This window comes from Calonectris borealis, chromosome Z, assembly GCF_964195595.1.
Source record: "Calonectris borealis chromosome Z, bCalBor7.hap1.2, whole genome shotgun sequence".
In the NCBI taxonomy this organism is placed as follows: Eukaryota; Metazoa; Chordata; class Aves; order Procellariiformes; family Procellariidae; genus Calonectris; species Calonectris borealis.
The window spans coordinates 16,238,730-16,259,986 of record NC_134352.1 but is presented as its reverse complement, the minus strand read 5'-3'; the positions used below and the strand labels follow the sequence as shown (position 1 = coordinate 16,259,986).

Here is a 21,257-nt window from a genome sequence, read left to right as displayed (position 1 = left end):
TGCAAGGTAATGAAGTGGGAGGGCAAGGAGGATGGGCAGAAGGGGCAATCTAAAGACAGTACAGAACTTTGCAGAGCTTGCCACCCCAGCCCTGAGCACTAGCTGAATCTGAACAAGGGATATCTTGGCAACAAGGATCCTTTAGTCTAATAACAAAAGAAAATACAAAAATATGCTCAGTGTGACTTGTATTTTAACATTTCAGTTAAGTACAGAAGTAATGACTACCAGAAATAGAAAGGTTTCAAAGTCATTGTAGCATCAGAAAATTTTCACTTCAGTTGAAGGGCTGAAAGTATCTTCTGTATTTGTATATGAAGAATCCACCAAAATTTATTGTTGTCATTGCCAGTCTGAATATCATAACTGATCTTTTCTGGGCCCTCTTAATGAAACTGACATACCTGTCAGGGTTAGTGACTTAAAAGGCTATTAAATCAAAAACCTTTCAAAATTATTTTGCCTTCACTAGTATTGTAAGAGGCCTGCGATTTTTGAAGGTAGTTCTTACATCCTGATAACTGAAATTCAATTGCAATTCAGAAGAACTGAGCCAGTTCTAACATTGCATAAACATTTCACAGAATCACAGAATCAATGAGGTTGAAAGGGACCTCTTGAGATTATCTAATGCAACCTGCTCAAGCAGGGTCACCATGAACAGTTTGCTCAGGGCTGTATCTGGTCATGTTTTAACAACGGGCAATATACAGCCTTTCTGGGCAACATATTTCAGTCCTGTTTCTGTCCTGTTCCAACTTCCCAGTTGACATGAGGTTTGGCTGAAGACAAGCCTTTTAATGTGTCCTTTTGGCATTTAGGGTAAGAAGTTAGGTATTGTAGCTTCCCGTGCAAAACAATTGATTGCATATTGGACTAGAAGCTGTAAAAGCTGGAGTGGATCCCAAGGATAAGCTGTAACCGGATGACGTAGGGGGCTTTCACAGCCTTGTAAGGAAAAGCTCTTTACTGTGTCTGATGCCACTCTGTGCAGGGATCTTCAGCCTTTCAAGAACATTGCACAAGTCTGGGTTTTTTCCCCAGAATTGGTTACTTTGCATGCATATTCAACAGCTTGGTAGCTTAAATTCTGTTGCTTTCAGAGGCAGCTACTTGGAAGAGCAAGGAAGAGTGGAGCGTTGATGTTGAAGCAGCATCTCACCATTCCCTGGGGAGAGCTGTACTGTAGAATGATTGGCAAAAAACAGTGGGACCTGGAGTTGTAGTGGCTGCCTCTGACAGAGAAAAGATGCTGTCAGCCAAATGTATGGATGCAAGGTACTGCTGATCGAGGCCGGGAATATCTTACTCACTGCTTTGCGCTCCAGCTTGCTGGGAGTTGAACTTCATGTACTGTTGAGGAAAGTAAAGTATATGAGAGCTGCCTTCACATTGAAGCATTTGCCTGTCAGCAAAATGTGTCTGTATGTAGTCTATGGTACATGTACCATGGTAGCTAGCTTCTGGGTTGCATATTTAAATCAGATCTGAAGGAATTCATGCATCACGCTTCTGATTAATTATTCTTACTGTATCAGAGTAATAGTTCTGCTCCGTGTGTTTTAGAGTAGTCTTTGAGGACCTGTTTGATACCAAGAATCACGGAGCTAGACTTTTCCTGTTTGCCACATATGATGAGGCTCTGTCACTGACATTAAATGCCAGCTTCCACTGTACGTTTCCTTTCCTTACCTTGCAGAAGAATGGCAGAAAATAGCTGCATATGCTAGTTGTGAATGTAACCTTGAAAGTGAAGGACACTTCCTCTCACTAGAAACTCTAATTTCAAGGAGGTGTTTTCTCCACTTCCTTCCTGGAAGGTATTGATGCTCTAGGAGTTTGCCAGTGTATCTGCTCTTTGATCATCACTGTACACACGGTTAAACAAGACTCGGTGTTATCTTGGTCATTCTGGCATTGCAAAGTGGATCCTTTCTTTTGATTATATATATTAGTGTAGTGGTTTACTTGCACGTTGTCAAGCACACATATACAAAGCTTTTGTCCTAGCAACACGTACAGGAGCATGTCTGCCTTCATCCCCTCTATCTGTGTGTGTCAAAAGCAGTAGACTTGCTCTTCTTTTGCATTGTACTTGACTTACTCAGTTGCAGTGTCAGTATTTATGTTGGGAGTATTTTTTTATTTGAAGCTTTATTATTTTGGACTCCAGACTTTAATTTTTAAGAGCTCCCTCTTAGGAGGGAGTTACTCAGGCCCAGGACAAACATGTTTTTCTTTTTCTTCTGTATAGAATGACTTCAGTCTCTGTTGCCCTGATAATACATTCTGGCAGCTGTTGACTCTGCTTTGTGCTCTCTAATGGAGAGGTGACAGCAGGCATGTTATGCTTGCAAAGTAGGCCTGCCAGCCACACTAATGGGAAGTACCTTGCAGGCAAACCTATAAACTCAACTGGAAACAAAGTTGAGGTATTTGTACTAAGGAAAGGGTGGCTGTTTTGAAGTGCTGCTCACAACTGAAGCTGTTTGCTTATAATTAAAAGTTTCTGTAGTGTTGTCCATTCTTGAAGGTGTCTTTGGCCATAGCACTGTCTGCAGGAGTATGTTGCACCTTGAAAATTAACTTCTATGCAAGAAATAGTAGCCTAATGATGTCCACCTGAGCTTATTTATACTGAAGTAAGCTGAAACAAGTTACTGAAATAGCATTTTTCTGTCTCTAAATGGTTTGCTCAGTCAGCATCTACAGTCTCTTCAAAACAGAGCTTCAATGCCTAGAAAACCTCAGAGCTATTATTGGAATTGAGAGGCTTAAAGGTCTCTAAGGATCTTCCCTCTTTAGTCTGCTACCAGTCTTTAGTGTGTAAGGTTTAATAGTCGTGTCAGCTAAAATCTATTCATCTCTGTTGCAGCACCAGTTAAAAAGAGCTAGCTAAGAGAAAGGGTGCATAAAGGTAGACCTCTGCATCCAGCTTCTTTCAGGATGAACTGCCATACATTCCAACACAGCCTTCTCAAACAGATTGTTGTCCTGATAATGCCAAGTATTTTCTGGAGCTAAAAGTTTCCTTGGCTGGTCATTTGAACAAATTCCTCAGTGTTGTGCGTGGATACTTGGGACATCCTTATCAATTTCTCTGTACCTAGAATGTCATTACCTGCCAAGATGGTGTGCCCTGCTCTGGGCCACTTGATAGACTTTGGTCTCTTGACTGTATATCAAAGCCCTTGCAAGGCTTTGATAAGTTTTTGTTTGTTTGTTATGTTTTTTTAACCAAGCTCCTTTCTTTGCCTATGGTTCAAGAGGCACAATAAGATTCCTGATACCAGAGGGTACAAATGTAGGTTCTTCCTGTCATGAATCATTGAAGACACCTTTGGTCCTTCTAGGTTGCATGGCCAGACATGTTTTGCCATCTCTTGTTTCAAGCTGACTACCAGAGATGCTTAAGAACTTGGTGAATGTACCACTGGTACATTGAAGTCCTTTATATGATTTGTTTATATTTTATCCTATAGTAGATATGTATTCTTTAGTAAATGGATGTCTATAGGACACTACCTCTCCCCTCCCCCCAATTAAGAGGGAGTGTCTCCTTGGTTTAGTCAGCCTACTTGGAAGGGCTCGAGTCTTAAAGCTTGTGGACTCATTCGCATGAATTTGGGGAGCTGAGGGTTGTCAGATAGGTTTGTTTGCCTTGTCATGTCTTAATCTTGCATAAAATATCACTACTTTGGTTTTCATTGATGAAGAAGGGTTGAGACATGCCACCATGAATGCATGAGAATTCTCTAACATGGTTGTTTTTTTATATCTATGAAAACTATTTCCTTTGTGTCAATTTTAGATAGCATGCCTGCTAGTGTTCATGGCAGTTGACCAAAACCTATTCCCAAGAACTGTTTGGTAGCTTGCTTTTGCACACTCTAGACAACGTAATGCACAGCAAGTGTATGGAAATGCATTTATGTAGTAACCCTTTGGTGGTTTTGCTGACTCTCTCAATTCAGATCATCGTGTGGCAATTTTGGCTGAGTGTGAAGAGGTGCACGTAGGAGAAAATACATGGTTCTTGACACAGTAATGGCCATTTTGTTTCAGTTTTTTCAATGTATTGTATCTAAATGTTCTTACCTTGTTAATGTTATCTTGATAATGAGTATTATTCTTGTTGTGTAAGATAATACTTAAAGTTGTCTTCATTATGCTTCCGTTGTACGTTGCTAATACAGAACAATAAAGAATGACTTTAGGAAGGTTCATAAAGTTCAAAACCTGTCTTCCTTAATTTCAGAACTTTTTTAAACAAAAAATAATTCCCTGAGCATGACAGCAGATGGCCTTTACAACACTGCCTGACAGATGTCGTCTTGTTTCTGAAGTATACAATTAAATCCCCTTTTCCTTAGTAAACCGAGACAGACACTTTTATTTATGATATGCTTACCTGTGTGGAAGATCAGGGGGGTTAATGTACAAAAAACCTAAGTTTGTGCAGTGTGTTATCATCTTCTGGTCCTTCTAGGAGAAAAAAGAGACTCTACTTCTTCGGAAGCAAGTCCGAGTTGTATTGCATAAATTAGATATTTGTCCTGTACTGATGTAGTCATATGTGTTTGGTATCCTTCAAAATGGAGGAGGAAGTAGTATAAGAAACACTACCCTGTAGTAACTGCGTCAAGCTTAGTTCCCTGTGGATGTCCACTTCAAAGTCTGTATAAAATGCATGTTATAAAAATGTAATTGGCAAAATGATTTAGACTTAGACGTGCAACTGATTATTGACTCTACTTTTTGTTTTCCAAGGTGGAGAAAGTACACAGGGGTGATCAGATGGATGGGCTTCTTTATCCTGCTAAGAAAATACCACCGACAGCAAAAAGTGATACAGACCAAGAAAAGGCATCTCAGAATGTTACTTCCTCAAAAGTAGACCCTTTGTTAAAACCAAATGTGGAGACCACATCACTTAGTAGTGACTTCAAGCAAAAAGTTGTTAACATCTTGCTGAAGTATTCCAGTGGTCTTTGGGCTAATGCGCTTCCCAAATTGTACCAAGACGCCTACCAAGTAAAATTTCCAGAAGACATTCTAAATAATCTAGAGTTGCTCTCAGATGTATGCATAGTGGACTATGTATCTGAGGTCCCCAGAAAGGCCATCCTCTATGCTAAACCCCAAAGACGCGTTGATGAAAATCTGAATGTCACTGAGAAAGTCCAGAGGTATGACGGTGTGAAGGCCACATTTGAACAACAGTATGAAGAATCCAAGGACCAATATCCAGAGAACATAACTGTTCCTCCTCTAATCATTCCATCGGAAGGATCTGTGTCCGTCATGGTGTTAGAACTGAAAAACACCAATGAGGTCCTAATTAGGCAAGTTTGTACTTCAAAACCTATCTTTTTTGCTTTATTCATAACTCCACATATTCATACTGTGCAGGTCTGCCATAAAAGAACAGATGAACAGGAGGTTGCAGGACTTTGTTACTTACTTATTTTGATAATGAAACTTAAGAATCCTTTTGTTTGTGTGCTTAAATGGAAATTTTCTGAAACTTTTTCTGTGCTGAGCTGATCAGTTCTATCATTAGCTTGTCTGAGAATTAAAGCAAATTGGACTTGCCATTGGAAGACTTTTTAAAATAACGCTACTATAACACATAGTATTATTCCAATATTGCTACAATACTTATTAATTTTTTTTTTACTTCTATAACTGACTTACTACTAACTAGGTGACTTGAGTGCATTCAGATTACACTGCAGTTTTCACTTTTGGGGACAGACGACCTTCCGTCCAACAATAACCTACTAGTGCTTCTTGGTTTGGTTGCTAATCAGTCCAGCCTTAGAGGACAGTGTAGGAAGTGGATTGTAGTGGCTATCTTACGTATATGTTATTTTACTGTTTCAGGAAATACCATGATATGCTTTCTATACTTCATTGTTGGGATAAAACACACAAATCCTAGCAGTTCTTTAAAACTTAAAAAAACCAACCAACCAACCAACCAACCAACCAAACCCAAACACTTTTTATAGAGGATATTTCATTTTGAAAATTACTTCAAATCGAGCCTAATCTTAAGAAGTTTTAAATGTCACTTCAAAGCACGTATTGAGCAACTGTGTGATAATATACTATATTGACCGCTCTCTGTTTTTTTCCCACTAGTTTCTGCAGTTTCAGCTTTCATTAGATAGTTTCAGTCATTCTCAGAGGTCCTGATAAGGATTGAAATAAGTATGTGTGCAGTTTACTTACAGATCCTTTCACTATGAAACTAATACCCTGTTCCTCATTGCTGGTTGGCAGTATTCAACACACTAGCCTTAAGGCTGAAATTTAGGTATCGTTTTTCTCTCTAGCTATAAGTAATGAATTGGAATACTCAACTTTGAAGTTTCTTTGTGTGTCAGTCCACCATTTCAGTTCCCTGAAGTCATGGAATCTTAATGGCTGATAATCTGTGGTGAAAATCCTGATACTTGGGGGTTATGAGAGAAATTCTCATTTGAGAATGTTGCCATCTTTGTTTAGCTGCTAGCAGCATTCCTATATTGTACTTTTTCTCAGATAAGCTTTTTTTGTACATTGCTTATACATTTATTTTGTATCCTGGTCTATTTATTTTGTATCCTGGTCTTATCACAAAGCATAATTTAAGGCAAGATTCTTCATCCATCATTAACATTTGTACTGTCTCTGGCTGGAGTCAATCAATTTAGCCAAGAAGACACAGCTGGAATTTGTGAGTGAGCCTAAGCTCAAAAAAAGAAATCACAGGAGGAAAAACTACATCAGAGAGAAGAGAGGCTTTATGTTTTAGGTTGTTCCTGTGAGAGCTCTGTTTGAATTTAGTCTAAGATGTGAAAAATTATGAAGATGAATAGTGCCAGGAAAGACAACTAATTTAAGATATGTAGTCATCTGCACATAGAGATGCTGAAACAGTTAGACACGATGCATATTACGTGTTTTGTATTAGGAAGAGCAGGAAAAAATTATTGGTCTCTTAGTTCCAGCTTGCAATGCAGGTGGGACTTAACTCTGCAAAACTTCTCTAAAGCAGCAGTTCCCAAATTTTGGACCATGTTTCTTGGACAATATTAAAATTTCTGAATTTGTCAGCTCTGTGTAGGTACATGGTGGTGATTAGTGGTTTCTTGGCCCTAGATACAGAAATGACTACTTAGGGTTATGTATGTACTTATGTATTAGGGTTATGTATGTACTTCATGAGCAAGGTCATTTATCTTCAAGATGAAACTAGCCCTGAAGGGAATAATTTTTTGCCATGACAAGAAAATGTTCATGTAGACATATGGGAAGGAAACAATGCATAGACTCACCTTTCCCGTGCATGTACTAGCAGCCACTTTCTCCTGATCTACACAAGAACTGTGTAGCGGCTATTGGTTGATGTGGATTTTTGCAGGATCAATGAAATCAAGATTCCTCTTTCTGTCTTGGGGATGGAGCAATATCTCTTTACTTTCTTGGTGTGTGGCTGAGTGTTATTTGGCTGAAACCTTTCAACTGCAGTACTAATAAGACAAAACTGGAAGGTTTGGTGCTATTTCAATTTTGAGACGTGGTTCAATTCTGTAAGAGTTCTGATGTAGTCAGAATGAAAGTGAGGTTATAGAAACACTCCTAGTTATTCGCTATACATCTGTAACTGATCGAAGGCAGAGATGATACGCTAGGTGCTACATTTGAATTCTCACCTTTTATTCTCAACTACCTCGAGTTTCTGTGCTACAGCTTGGATACTTTTTTTCCTCTTCTTTTATCTTTTTGAATAGACAAAATTTTATAGCTTGTTTCACTATGGAAGCATACCTCTCTATTCCTTTCACAATGAAGCAGCAAGCTTTACTTGACATGTGAATTGGTTCCAGTTGAGACTAAGAATGCACATTTGCAGTGTCTGGCAACCTGCACATAGATTAGTCTCTACCACGCTTTTTTGAGGTTGCTTTCCAAGCTGTTTTTTGAAAGAATCTGAAAAATAATTTTTCAATTGGCTTTGAGCAGCCAAAAACCTCTTCAGTATGATGCTTACCTATTACCAGAAAATAGTGAGTGAGGCAGGAAATTCTGATTCTTCTACTTTCTGTTAAGATATTCCTACTGTCTGTAAGTATCTTTATGAAACAAATGTTAAGAAATAAACTTTTAAGTAGCACATTCGTGAGTGTTGCCCCACTTCATGTCCGTTATGAAGTAGGTGAGTGCTTACATAGAAACAAAAGGGCTGTCATTCTGAAAAACAATATATAATTGGATGGTGAGGTAGCAGGCTGTCTTTAGGAAAATGAGGGTTCCCTGGAATGTGATCAGATTTAACTTAATCTTTATAACAAAGTTAGCATAGGATGTCATTGTACAGTATCTACACTAATCCTGGGCATATAGAGACTTTCAGAATAAACCTGGATTTTTGTAGGATGATAATTAAACTGTGTGGTAGAAATGAGCAGTATTAATCACTCTATGAACAAGTTGAAACACTAGCTACTAATACAAATTTGGGAATACGTTTTCTTTTTGCCTGCTCTAATCTGACTTGTTTCTGAAGCATTCAGAACTTCCCATTTGGAGTTTTTAATAAAGTTTATATACTTTATTAAAGAAGATCTATGCAACACAAACTGCTTCAGTATGAGCCATTACGTCAGCAGCCTAATATCAGGATTGTTCTGAAGGCTGAGAGTGAACAGCACATGGTTTGACAGCTAATTATTATTATTTTAGATGCCTTGGTTTTGATCAACTCTAGTGAAAATGTGATTAAACTGGTGTTTGTTAATGACAGAGTAACTTCAGAGATGACGTATTAGTTCTCTTTTATACTTGGTCCCAGATACTACTCTGTTCTTGTGGTCAAGTTGCTCTACATGATTGTAATAATTAAGTAACAGCTCTTACTAAAAATCCAGTTGAGCATGTTAGATTATATACTGCTGGACCCCATTTAGCTGTCAACAGAAGTACTAAATTTTATGTCACTTACTTTTCTAATGAAAAAAAAGCTTGGATACTGATGTGCTTAGATGTGTATGTATCCATGATTTATTCATACATACATATAAATGTTCTTAGGTTTTTATTCAGCTTTTTGAAGTTGCATCCTAACTCTTGTGGTGCTTTTTTTGTAAAATACTGTAGGTATGTGGGCAAAGATTATTCTTGCGCCCAGGAACAAATGGAAGATGACATGAAAGCATACTACAGTCAGAATAGTACGCTGTCACTAGCTCAATCTCTGAGCGTTGGGCAACTTGTTGCAGTACACGCTGAAGAAGACGCCTGGTTGCGTGCTCGGATAATTTCTGTAGAAGACAACAGAATAAAGGCAAGCAATTACTTCTTTTGGCACTTGGAGAAAGACTTGAAACAATCTTGTTTTTAGATACACAGTCAATTCCTAAATATGCTGCACTAGCATTCTCTCCTTTCTTGTCCTGAAGTACTTCTATTTTCAGTTATATGAGAAATTAAGAGTTTTTTGAAGTTATGTGATTGCCAAAATTAAATGGTCTTAAAGGTTTTTTTCCCATAAATAGTTTGAGTTTTGGGGTTTTGTTTTGGGTTTTATATGGGGCTGGGCCCTATAGCACTTTTGTACTGAAAATGTACCTTGGATAGTTTTAGGAGGAATGGGTGTAGTAGCACTATTTGGAGTGGGACAAAGGAAGGGAAAGGGAAGAACAAAGTTCACTTCTTGATAGATCTTGTTTGAAGTCTTGTACTGAAGTATCTTATTACATGCTCTAAATGGCAAGACAATGAGAAGGATGTACTTGTGTTCCCTTCCAGGCAGATCTGGTATTCTGTGAGTTATATGTAGTGTGCATTTTAGTTAAACCCCTTTGAGGTTATTTAACTCCTCTCTTAAACTTTTCCTGGGCCAAGCAGACTCTTCTTGCCATCTGCAATGAAACTAGAACGTATGATAAAACTGTAAAAAAAGTTTCAAACTTCTCGATTATTTCTTGCCTAGTCAAACATTAATGATACCTTTTTATTTTTTGTTTCTTCCCCCAGTTAGGTGACTGTTTACCCAGGTGTGCTTAACATACTTCTCAGGTTGATCCATTTTATGAATATTTAAATAGCACATGTATTAGAATCTAGGTTTTTCTGAAAGTTAGTGTGATACCCTTCAGCTGCAACTTGGAGGGTGGTGTCAGAAATCAGTGAAAGACTGTTGGGTTTAGAGAGGACATTGGTAGCACACTTGCCTCTAATTTCTCTCTAGCTAGAGCTATCAGCCAAAAGAAGGCTGCTGCTTTATTTGCTGATTATCCTCTGACACAGTGTTCAGACTCTCTTTTCAATGTTTGGTATGCAGACATTTTGCATGATAGAGTTTAGAAAAAAGTTGTGAAAAGCCCTGTCAAAGCCTTTTTTCTCTCACTTTAGCTCCAATCATTTGCTGCCAATCAGCAGTTTCCCGACTGTTTTCCTGCATTGACTGTTGTATTTGTATCAAAGTTACTATAAGCATAAATCAAAATGATTCTCCTAATGTTGTAAAAACAAAAGGCAAAACATAGAATGGCATTTAAGTGGTATTTGATTTTTCAACACTTTTAAAACTTTACAAATAAAAATTGCCGCGTTATTACCTTTCTTCATGTGGTTTGAGTCCTTCCAGCACTGTTCCTATTATGAGTTGAGATTCTGTGGAACAGTTGGAGAGGATGGTTTTCCAGAGATCTTGAGAAGGCGGCTTTCCCTGAAAACTCTGAACATTCAAGCAATGAAATACACATGAGATTGATGGCATTATGTAGTATTAAATTAACGAAAAGTGATTTGTCTGTGAGAGAATGTGGTAATTGAATACGTTTTTCCTAGAGTCAAGAAAATATATTTACAATTATATTCATGATCTTACACTTTTATTCCCTTTTCCATTATCAGGTATGCTATGTTGATCATGGCTTCAGTGAGTTTGTTGAAAACAACAGTGTGTACAAACTACACAAACAGTTCAATTCACTTCCATTTCAAGCTGCAAAATGTAAACTAGCAGGTAAGAGAAAGCCAGTGTTGATTACAGCTTGCTGTTGCACGATTTATGGATTGAAGCATCTGAGTCTGGGAGTTTTGATCCTTGTTTGTAATAACTCTATGTATATTGGATTTTGTCCAAGACAGCTAGTCTAAGCAGACACAGGTAGGCATGGAAAGAAGGAAAAGGAAGGATGTGAAGGAGAGTTTTATAAAGAAACCTTGATATTAGAAGACCTTGACATCCAGTATCTCGTAATAGAGCTTAGTTGTTTCTGCACTTAGCTTGGATGTTTTTGTCCCTTTAATGTATGCGAGCCTAAAGAAATATAAGGAAACGCTTGCTGTTGTGTGAAGCAATGTACTAGGACAACTCCTTTTTCCACAAATGAGGCACATCTGTTGTGGCCAGGTCTGGCAATATTCCTAAATATGATCCTACTTACTTATTTTAAAGTGATCCTTCCCCTTTCAGTAGTTGCATACTTGCAGACTTCCTAGACTCTGCTGAAAATAATTTACCTTCCTAAAACTGGTGGGCATTTCTAACATTTAAAAAAATATTTTACTTTCAATATATAAAATTGCCATGAATGAGCTTTTTGTTTGTTTGTTTGTTTAATACTTGGATGCATTCCTTTTTTCTCTATGCATTTGCCTCAACTCTTTCTTAAAAGGATCTTTTTCTTTTTCTCCCCTCCCTCCGCCCCAAAGATGACTTTCTATGTTAAAAAGGTGGAAATTAAGCAGAATGCAAGTAGGGGTGCAGTACAACTTTCCTGCTACACCCTGATTCTTGGAAAGATTCCTGTTGAGAACACAGACCTGGTTATTATTTTTCCCTTTGAATACAGTGATACATAAAAAGTATGGTGTGCCTTACAGGACTGGAAGTCTTCTGTGATGATCCTGTCCTAGTAAAGACTGTGGAATCGCAGACATGCTCCAAGATATTTGCTGTGGAAATACTGGAAAAGAGTGATATTCCTCTTCTTGTCCTCTATGACACTTCCGGAGAAGACGATATCAACATCAATGCTACTTGTCTGAAGGCGTTGTATGACAAGTCCCTTGAACTGCACCTACAGGTACCATTTTCCTGTTTCCTTCTTAATTCATTAAAAATCATTGGCTGCTAAGGTCTTGAATGGACAAAAAACAGTACTCAGAAATTTGTTAAGTTTTTTCCCCCTTTCTTGTCAAAATCTTACTGTTCCAGGTAGATGCACTATATACAAATGTCAGAGTAACCAGTGTTTTCTCTGATGGAAGCCTGTATTGCCAAGTGCCATCTAAAGGCTTGTCTAAACTTTCTGAAGTCTTGCAGAAACTAGAAGACTACTTCCATTACAAGGTAGGTTCTATAGTGAGAGAAGTGGTGAAGTCATGTAGCCTTTCTTCAGAGTGTACCAACCATTTTCTTTGCGCATAAGTTCAAGTATCTGAGGTAGCCACAGACTATTCAAAAAGGCTATAAATTCTCTTCCTAGTTTTTTGGGGTGCATCCTTCAGCGTGAAAAGCGTCTTTTGATGCTTTCTTGTTCACAAGCTGTCTAAGGCTTCAATAACTATAACTTTCCTTGAATAGTTACAACAGTAACAATATGGCTCATAATGGGAAGCTTCTAATGGAAGCTGCATCAGATTGGTATAAAGCCTATGCAGATGCTGCCATATTTTTTTTCTGGAAGTTTTACTTACGTGATGGAGTTGAGGTGCATAAACAGCCTGGCCCACAACACACCCTGCAAAGTGACAATAAAAGCAGTGTAACCAAGGTCTGTTCTTTTTAGCCTGGCTTCCTTGGAGATTCGATGGCTTTGATCTGATCTGCTGCATATCTTGTCCTTGTACCCTTAGCTTTTGAACGTTGTGGCTAATTTCAACTAGAACTGATGTATAGGAGACATTTTCAAAAGTCTTAAGTTGCTTTAAAATATGCATGTGGCAGAGAAGTCTGGCAGACATTCCACCGGCCATTTACAGACACATGCAACAACCCTTACTAGACTTAAGAGAATTTATACAAAAGAGAAGAAATCTTAAGAGAATCTAATTTGTTCAACATTCAACTGAGCCTTAGAGAATCAAACCATGAAATGAAGATCCTTGAAGATCCTGTTAGAACTGCTGCTTGTGAAACTACTCTGTCAAAGTGTTTTTAGGTGTAGAAGTTGAGCTTTAGAACTGTTGTGGAACACACACCATCTGGAAATACTTTATATTGAACATGTCTCAGTTATCAAGATTCAGTTTCAAGCAAGCTAAACACTGAAGGAAAGCACATAGAACCCTGAAAGGTTTAGCAACACCAAGGCAGGCAGCCAGACAGGTATTTCGAAAGTTGGGATTTTCTGGACAGAGTGTATGTTAGGTTCTTGTTGCTTATCAAAGAGAGACCTTGACATTCAGAATCTTTCAATATCAATCTGTTTATGGGGGTAAAAGAAGCAATCTTGACTTTGCAGCTTATCTTGAGGGTTTTTATTTTGCCTGAGAATTTAAACAAACTAAGGTGTTGACGGGTCTTCAAATGGAGTTACTTCATGCTACAGTGTAGCCATTGTCTTGTTACGTTATTTAGGATCATCATAGTGAATGTCACCCCCATGTGACTTTCATTTGAGTCAGTAGTGAATTTGGTTTGTTAAATATCTCAACAAATGATGCATTCTAGAATATAAGGTAGGAGCTTCTTCAGTTGTCTGTCACAGCTCTAAACTGGTCTTACTTTTGAGAACATTAAAGTAATGGTTGGTGATTTCATATTCTGTGTTTCCAAATGCGGCTTTTTTCCCCTGGCACTTTATGTTCTCTCTGTTTCCCTGTAAGATACACAGCTTGGAATTAAAGCTTTACCAATTGGGGAAGCTTAAAACAGTGTGATAAGAAATGCTTCTGAGACTGGAAAGACACTTCATATTTGAAACAGAGTTTTTGCTTCTCAGAACTGTTTATTCCTTGTGTGGCTTTTGAAATGGTTAGTTGAGTGCCAGATAGTAATAGCTTCATGCTTTTTAACTTCTGTTTTTATATTTGCAGCAGACATCTGAGTTTAATGTATCGCTACCTTTCTGTGGCAAAATCTGCTTGTTTCCTTCCAAAGGAAAATGGGCACGTGTAGAGGTAAGAAGTATTCAAAGAACAGCTACAGTTTTGCCACATAGGAATGGCTCTTCTTTTTGTTCAGCTAAATCTGAAGCCTTAGTTTCTGTGAAACTTGTTATAGTGCATGTGTCACTGTTGTGTTTTTAAACTCAAAATGATGCTCCTGCTTTCTTCTTTCAGATAAGAATTATTCACACTAGACGGGCTCTTGATGTGCAGTTCACGGATACTGGAACAGTTGCAACTGTAAAAGTGTCAGAGCTTAGAGAAATCCCACCACAATTCCTGAGAGAAGTAATTGCAATACCTCCTCAGGTATAAAGACATGTTAAAGCTAACCTATGCTAGATCTCTTGGCAGGTTTGTAGTGCTGCTACTTCAAGGTTTATGTAATGAAATTTTATTTTATTTAATAGCACTCAACATTGGAGTGTATTTCATTGTGCATCTTTGCCTGAAATTAATCATAATGTAGTCCTCTGTATCGACACGATGTTGTGTATGTGTAATGGTACTGGTTTTGCATGTTCCTCTGTCTCTTTCTGTTTGTCATACATTATTGAATTTGTCAGCATTAATGAAGTTTCTGTGAATAGGAACCTGTGGACTAGTTTCCATATTACTGAATTATACCTTGTATACGTAATTCTGTTCTTAGGCTATAAAATGCTGCCTAGCAGATCTGCCTCCTAACACTGGTATGTGGACTCCAGATGCTGTTCTGTGGCTGAGAGACACTGTAATGAATTGTCCTGAATTTAGCATGAAGGTAAATAGTCAAAATGCCTATGTAACTCCAAATCCATAGGCGTGTGGAAAGAGCATTGAAAGAACAACTCTAGAAGCTTAACCACTCATCAAATTGATTTTTTAAATAGAAGTTTGTTTGTAGCCAGCTCTTGGACATAAATTCTATACACGGTCCTTTTCTTAGGACATTTGGCATAAAACTTACTTGCTTAAGCCTGTTAGAAGCTTCTCTTTTCCCCTCAAGAGTTTAGCGACTTTCACATTAGCCTTTCACATTTTGCTGTACCAGTGCAGCTAGAGTTATTTTACCAGCTGATAAGAAAGAAACACAGTTGTTAATGTTTCACCACATAAAAAGATACAACTGTTGAGTTAATCTTAAATTATTTTTATGCCTCTTGTGAGCATAGCTTTTTCTCCTTCTGATCTTAGAAAGCAGCTTTATTTTTTGTTTGCTTTTTCTAATCCAGTGCAATTTAGTATATGCTATTGTATACTTAGGATTTCGTTATCTTTGAGATAAAATTATTTCCACTTGCGATGTATCCTATCCAGTTTAATTAACCGAAAACACCCTTCTAAAGGAAATGTATTACTAGCTACAGACAAAGCTTATTTCCTCTTAAAAATCTGACGCCAGATACTGTCACAGCACTTTGAAAAAGTGTTTTGTAGCTTTCCTTTACCTTTTTCCTTACTTTAACACTGGAGACTCCATAGTTAAAACATAGCTGCTCTAGTCTAGGACTTTTGTATCTGGCTTTTCTAAACATCCTCTTCCAAGATAATTTGAGTTTGGTACTAATTTTTGCTTGATTAAATAATAGACAACAGATCTATGCTTTAATTGTGGAAAGTTTTTATTCCTGGCTAGGAAAATCAACAGAAGAATCTGTAAAGAAATGTTATATACTTTGTCAAATTAAAATTTCAGTGCTTTACTATCAATAATGCTAGCACATCTGATGTTAAATAGGAAATATTTTCATGTCGGTGCTTGAAAATTTTGCGTGATAAAACCTGGAAGCTTTTTTCATCTTTATTTTTTTCCCATCCTTAATTTACTAGACCTCATCTCCCATAATGACAGGGACACAATTTTGAAGGATTAAGTGCTAACATTTAATAGCATTACTTAGTTGTTTAGATCTGTGTGGACATTGGCTACTGTTCTCCTGAAAATTAGAATTGTACGCACGGTACTGAGATTGAACCTATTGGGCAGAGCAAAACTTAATTCAAGCTTTGTATTTGCTTTACAGTAGTGGAATAGCTGCTAATGCTCTTTTTAGCTGCTGTGAGTTGTTACTATCCAACAACTTCATTTAACTGAAGTTAAACTGTATTTTGTTTTCCAAGGTAGTTAAACAGGATGGTTCAAAGGGAATTGCACACGTTTACTTGTTTGCTCCAGAAAATTTCCCAGACATGGATCATAGCGTCAATCGACAGATCAAAAATGCAGACTTGTGGAAGCATCAGAAAGATGTTTTCTTGAGTGTTACACCCAGTGGGACTAGCTCCACAAAAGTGACAAGTGATGCTGTTTCAGCTCTACGGTTAACTAGTGGAAGGCTAGACAAGAGTTTCTCTGATTCAGCCAGAGAACCCAGCAGTGCAGTGTCTACCACTGATATGCCTCCACCTCTACCCTTGTCAAAGACTGGTGAGCTCATGGATGTCTATGTTTCAGTGGCCTGCCATCCAGGTCACTTTATTGTCCAGCCTTGGAAAGAGCTACATAATCTGGAAGCCCTAATGGAAGAAATGATCTTGTACTACAGCAGGGCAGAAGAGAAACCTGTGAACATTGAAAAAAACAAGCTATATGCAGCTAAAATTGAAAATCAGTAAGTAGATACTTAAAAACAAAATCTTTGAAGGCAAGCTTAGCTCTGCTAAGCTAGGCAAGCCTAGCTCTGCTTTGTCTGCATTGTTAACTAAGTGGCAGATGTCCAATGATATCTGAGAGATTAAGAGAGTAAATGAGGTTGCAGTCTCTTCATGCTTCCAGATTGTAGTTGGAAGGGTTGACTTCTATTCAGATAATACCAGATCTGGGAAGCCTGAGACATGTTGGTTAAGATCTTTTGGTCATGTATTATTTTTCTTCTGCCTTGAGAGTGTGTGAATATGAATTCAAATTGTCTATTCTTGTTCTCCCCCTTTTTAGGTGGTACAGGGTCATAATAAAAGGAATTCTTAGAAATGGGTTTTTGTCGGTATATGAGCTGGACTATGGTAAACATGAGTTTGTCAGCATAGAGAAAGTACAGCCACTCGTGGATACGTTTAGAAAACTACCTTTCCAAGCTGTAACAGCTCAGCTTGCAGGTAGGTAGTAAGCATTTACAACTTTTTTTGTTGAAGTCTTATATCAGTGGGGATACCAAATGAACAGAAATGTAAAGTGGACAAAGCCAAAGTTAGTGATGTAATTGTTCATGTCATCAGAGTAGCTCTGCTTTTCTTCTTGACATAGGTGGTGATGGTTCTGTTTTCTTATTTGTTTGTTTATTTTAATGCAGCACTTTTAGATACTATGTGTAAAACTGAAGATTGCTTAAACTGTCCCTCAGCTGTTTTTCATTCTCATAAATATTTATCATTTAATATGCGTGATGTCTAATATGCGAAGGACTCGGGGAACTCAAAACTGAATGGTTTTTGGATCCTTAAACATAACCCATTACGAAGTGTGAAAGTTATGATATGTCTGTTGATAAGAACTTTTATTCTGATTATCCTAATCTACATAAATCTACAAAAAGCTAAGAACTAGATGCTGAGTTTCTGGATAAGTTTTTCTTACATATTTTGCCCCTATTGTAATTTACTGTTTTCCAGTGCATATTTGGAATCCAGAGTTGCCTGAAATATATTGGTGTACTCAAACAAACAAAAAATCTCCACAAGGGGGGTTGGGACTTTCAACAGACTTAAGTAAGATTAATGTCCTTGAGAATATGGGGCATAGTGAGTGCGCATACATCTGAGAGAACTAAAAAAATAAAACTTGATCTCTCCTTGCTGCCTTTTCTTTCCTTTTCCAAATTTTTCTTTCATTTCTGCATTGCTTTCTGATGTATGCGTCTCTTCTTATTCAGTTGCTGCTTTCTGCCGCTGTTTGGTCAGCACTAGTGTAGACTTCAGTTACAGAATATGCGTGTCTGAAGTGACAGGCCACAGAGTTGGTGCTCTGATCCTAGGTTGCCTTCTGTGGATCTGCTTTCCTGCATAGCCTCAGTGTGACCTTGGGGGTTGCTTTAAAGTAGTGATGGTGGATGTGTTACCTACAGGCTGGGGACCTAGGAGTGCGGTGCTGAAATGAACTGATTTCTAGCTGTGTCTGTCTACTGGGGTAGTCAGGATGCAGCTGAGCAAGCCTGCAAGTCACCCAATTTTCATGCTTCACAGAATCCCAAGTAGCTAGTTAAGTTGACCTCTGAGCTGCTTCATATTGTCAAAGCAGGCCAGCTGAGCACGGAAGATTGGTAACTATTGTCTTGCTATTCTTCAACTTTTTTCTCTCTTTCTTCTGTACCTCTTAGGCTCTGGTCTATTTCCTTGCAAAATCCCATTTGCTTCCCCACCAGCCTTTCCTAGCATTAACTACCCCTTCTTAACAGTTGATGAACTGTTGACTTCTCATTCCTTCTATAACCTGCAAGGAGCTGAGTTCCTGTGTTGTCCTCTCCTCACAAGCTGCTGCTAATAGTGAAAGCAAAGTGTTGTCACTTTGCTGTTTTGCTTCTTTTATCCATAAGTTGTTGTTTGGGTATTCATGCACGATATTTGAGCCCCTTGTGTCTAGATGCTGTACACCAGTGGTCGTCTGGGGAGACTGAATTCCAAGTCTGAAGGAGCCATTTCTTTCTTGGTGGATTACAGCCATATTCAAAAACTTGTTTGAGTTCTAGCATTACATCCCTGAGCAGACTGGACTTTGTGGGATACTGCTCTCAAAAAAATAGCAGCAGTTGTGAGGCATTCAGGCAGCATTTTTCTTCGTTTCTGCTCTCTGCAGATCTAGTTTGGGACTTGAAGATTTGGCAGATGTTTTAGTAGCTGATGCTGCTTTGAGATGAAGAAAACTTAATCTAAAGCAAGGCCAACAGGACAAATAATTTCAGGAACCTCAGGCAGAAGGCAAAGAAATAGTTTGTTTTGAAAGGATCTTTAGTTTCCTTTTTGTCATGTTTCCTAATATGCCTTGATCGTGCATGGCAACTGATATACTTTGAATTACTCAGTGAGCCAGTGCATTTGCCTTTAACTTCTGCAAACTTGTCCATATCTTTAGCCTTCACGAAAAAATAAATGTCCTAGTCTCTGTAATAATTAAGCTTGTTTGTGTGGGAGATGAGTGAGCTTGTGTTTCTTTTCTAGTGTTAAGCTGCATTCAGTAGCACTTGAACATGTTTTCTCAACTATTTAAACTCCCCTCACTTCTTTATAATTTAATCATTCAGATTGGTCTAGTCTATAAATGACCTTCTGTTTTGCTTCACATTTTTCCTAGGAGTAAAAAGCCAGCAGTGGTCAGAAGAGGCATCAATAGTGTTTCGGAATCTTGTTGAGAAGAAACCCCTGGTGGCACAGATACAGGCAGTTAATGAAAGCACTAACTCTTGGGATCGAAAAATAGTGACTTTTCTCGTGGACACATCTCTTCCAGATACTGATATATGGATTCATGATTTTGTGTCTCAAAGTCTTGTGGAATTTTCAAAGGATGATTAATCACCACTTCTGAAATGTAGCAGCTCAGATTCTTTAGCAATAAAATAAATAACAGGCTTTGAAGAGAAATATAACTACTACATGGCCTTGAAGACATGAAGGGGATAAAATTGAAAAAACTGTGTTCTGTGAAAAGGGTTTGTTTAACAAGTTTGGGTTCTGTTGACTTCAGTTGACTTTCTGAAAATTTGCACTTTGTTTACCATTGTAATGCTAGAATGTTTGAGTGAAAATATTAAAAAAGTTATTTATCAATAAAACAATGTTAACTTTTGTTCTTCTGATATTTCCCTAATTTTGGGGGACTTTTTGTCTCATAGCTATTACTCAAAGCCATTACTGGGTACTCCTCCCTTTTTCTTTAACTAGCATTTTTATTACTTGGAAAACATGGAAGCAGTCCTCAATACTTCTGAATTTAGTGTCAGAGACATGCATTATTGGTGGGTTTTTCCCGCTTCCTTAACTTCATAAGAGTTGAAAATGCCTTGTGTGGGAGACTGCATTGTGGGGCTTAACTTTCACAGAAGGGTAAGACTTCGTGTGCGTACTAGTCTGCTTGCTGTTCTTTAGCAACAATACCTCTTTTCTGAATTCTCCCCTCCCCTCCTCATCCCACTGCCCTGACCAGTTGCTGAGTTCAAGGCATTCCTTTCAATCTTTTTTGATAGCTCGTTTTCATGTATGCTTCTGAGAAACTTTCAAGGACTGCGGCTCCCTGGAGACAGGAGCAAGCAATGTCCTATAAGCACATGCATCAGTGCTTAAACCTCTCTGAACACAGTATTTTTGGCCTACTTTAGAGCCTACTTTATTTTTGGCCTTAGAAATATTTAGAGGAGGTTAGACATGATTATATTTCATAGTCTGCTGCCTAGATTTGAGTTTGCTTGCCGTAGTCCCTTAAGATTGTTAAACACAGTATTAAAGCTTTACACAGTGAATGCCAGCAGAAGGGATTTTTCTGCTGTGCATGGCTATATAATCTTTCCAGTAATACACGAGCTGAGCTAAGAAATTCTGCCAGCATGCTGCCTGCGTGGGTGAAGGAGACTGGACAGGAAGGGAACCATGACTTGAAAGATGCAGTGCATATGTAACATTAGGATGGAGAAAGAAAATGCATGAAAATATTCTGAGTAAACAAGCTGTTTAAGCATGTAAGACTTACATTTGCATCCTCTTCGTCTAATTCTTGTGTAGTTCTAGAGAAGGTCTGGGCTAAACAGAAAGGAGTCCTCTTGGAAGTCTGGTGAGTCTCCCTCTGGCTGGACTGTACATAGGATATAGCAAAGCCCTTATGAATAGAGTGGGCAGTGATAAACGAAGAAAGTGCTAATCTAATGTAAATTGCTAGTTAACATGGTCCTGTCCATATTTAAGTATGCTGAGGAGAGACTCTTACGTGTGCTTGTTGCGAGAGAAGTTACATTAATGCCTGAGATACTAATATTTTTCCATATTAATCAATTTCTCCTTCCTCAGCTGCCACTGCAGAGAAGGTGAAGAATGCAGGTGAAGGAATCAATGTGATGATGAACTGCTGTAGGATAAGCTTCCATGCAGAAGTTTCCTTCTGTGTAGGACTGCTTCTGAGCCTGAAAATCTGACTGGTGCAGGTCATTAGGATGAGAGAAGCCCTTCCCTGAACTCCTGAA

The 21,257-nt window shown here is 38.2% G+C and overlaps 1 protein-coding gene across 7 annotated transcripts in view; it reads left to right on the top strand.

The window, feature by feature from the left end:
- TDRD7 (tudor domain containing 7) overlaps positions 1-19,873 on the top strand; it is a 45,292-nt gene extending 25,419 nt beyond the window's left edge. For 3 of the 7 annotated variants that reach the window (XM_075137510.1, XM_075137509.1, XM_075137511.1), the window contains exons 7-18: positions 4,771-5,345; positions 9,148-9,334; positions 10,909-11,020; positions 11,884-12,086; positions 12,218-12,352; positions 14,041-14,124; positions 14,287-14,421; positions 14,765-14,875; positions 16,216-16,706; positions 17,030-17,190; positions 17,704-17,799; positions 19,379-19,873. In XM_075137510.1, the coding sequence (XP_074993611.1) occupies positions 4,771-5,345; positions 9,148-9,334; positions 10,909-11,020; positions 11,884-12,086; positions 12,218-12,352; positions 14,041-14,124; positions 14,287-14,421; positions 14,765-14,875; positions 16,216-16,706; positions 17,030-17,190; positions 17,704-17,799; positions 19,379-19,599 (2,511 nt within the window). In that variant the 3' untranslated portion in view covers positions 19,600-19,873. The remainder of the gene's footprint in view (positions 1-4,770; positions 5,346-9,147; positions 9,335-10,908; positions 11,021-11,883; positions 12,087-12,217; positions 12,353-14,040; positions 14,125-14,286; positions 14,422-14,764; positions 14,876-16,215; positions 16,707-17,029; positions 17,191-17,703; positions 17,800-19,378) is intronic. The other 4 variants (XM_075137514.1, XM_075137513.1, XM_075137512.1 and 1 more) reach the window with 3 other exon arrangements.
- The last annotated feature ends 1,384 nt before the right edge of the window (positions 19,874-21,257 follow it).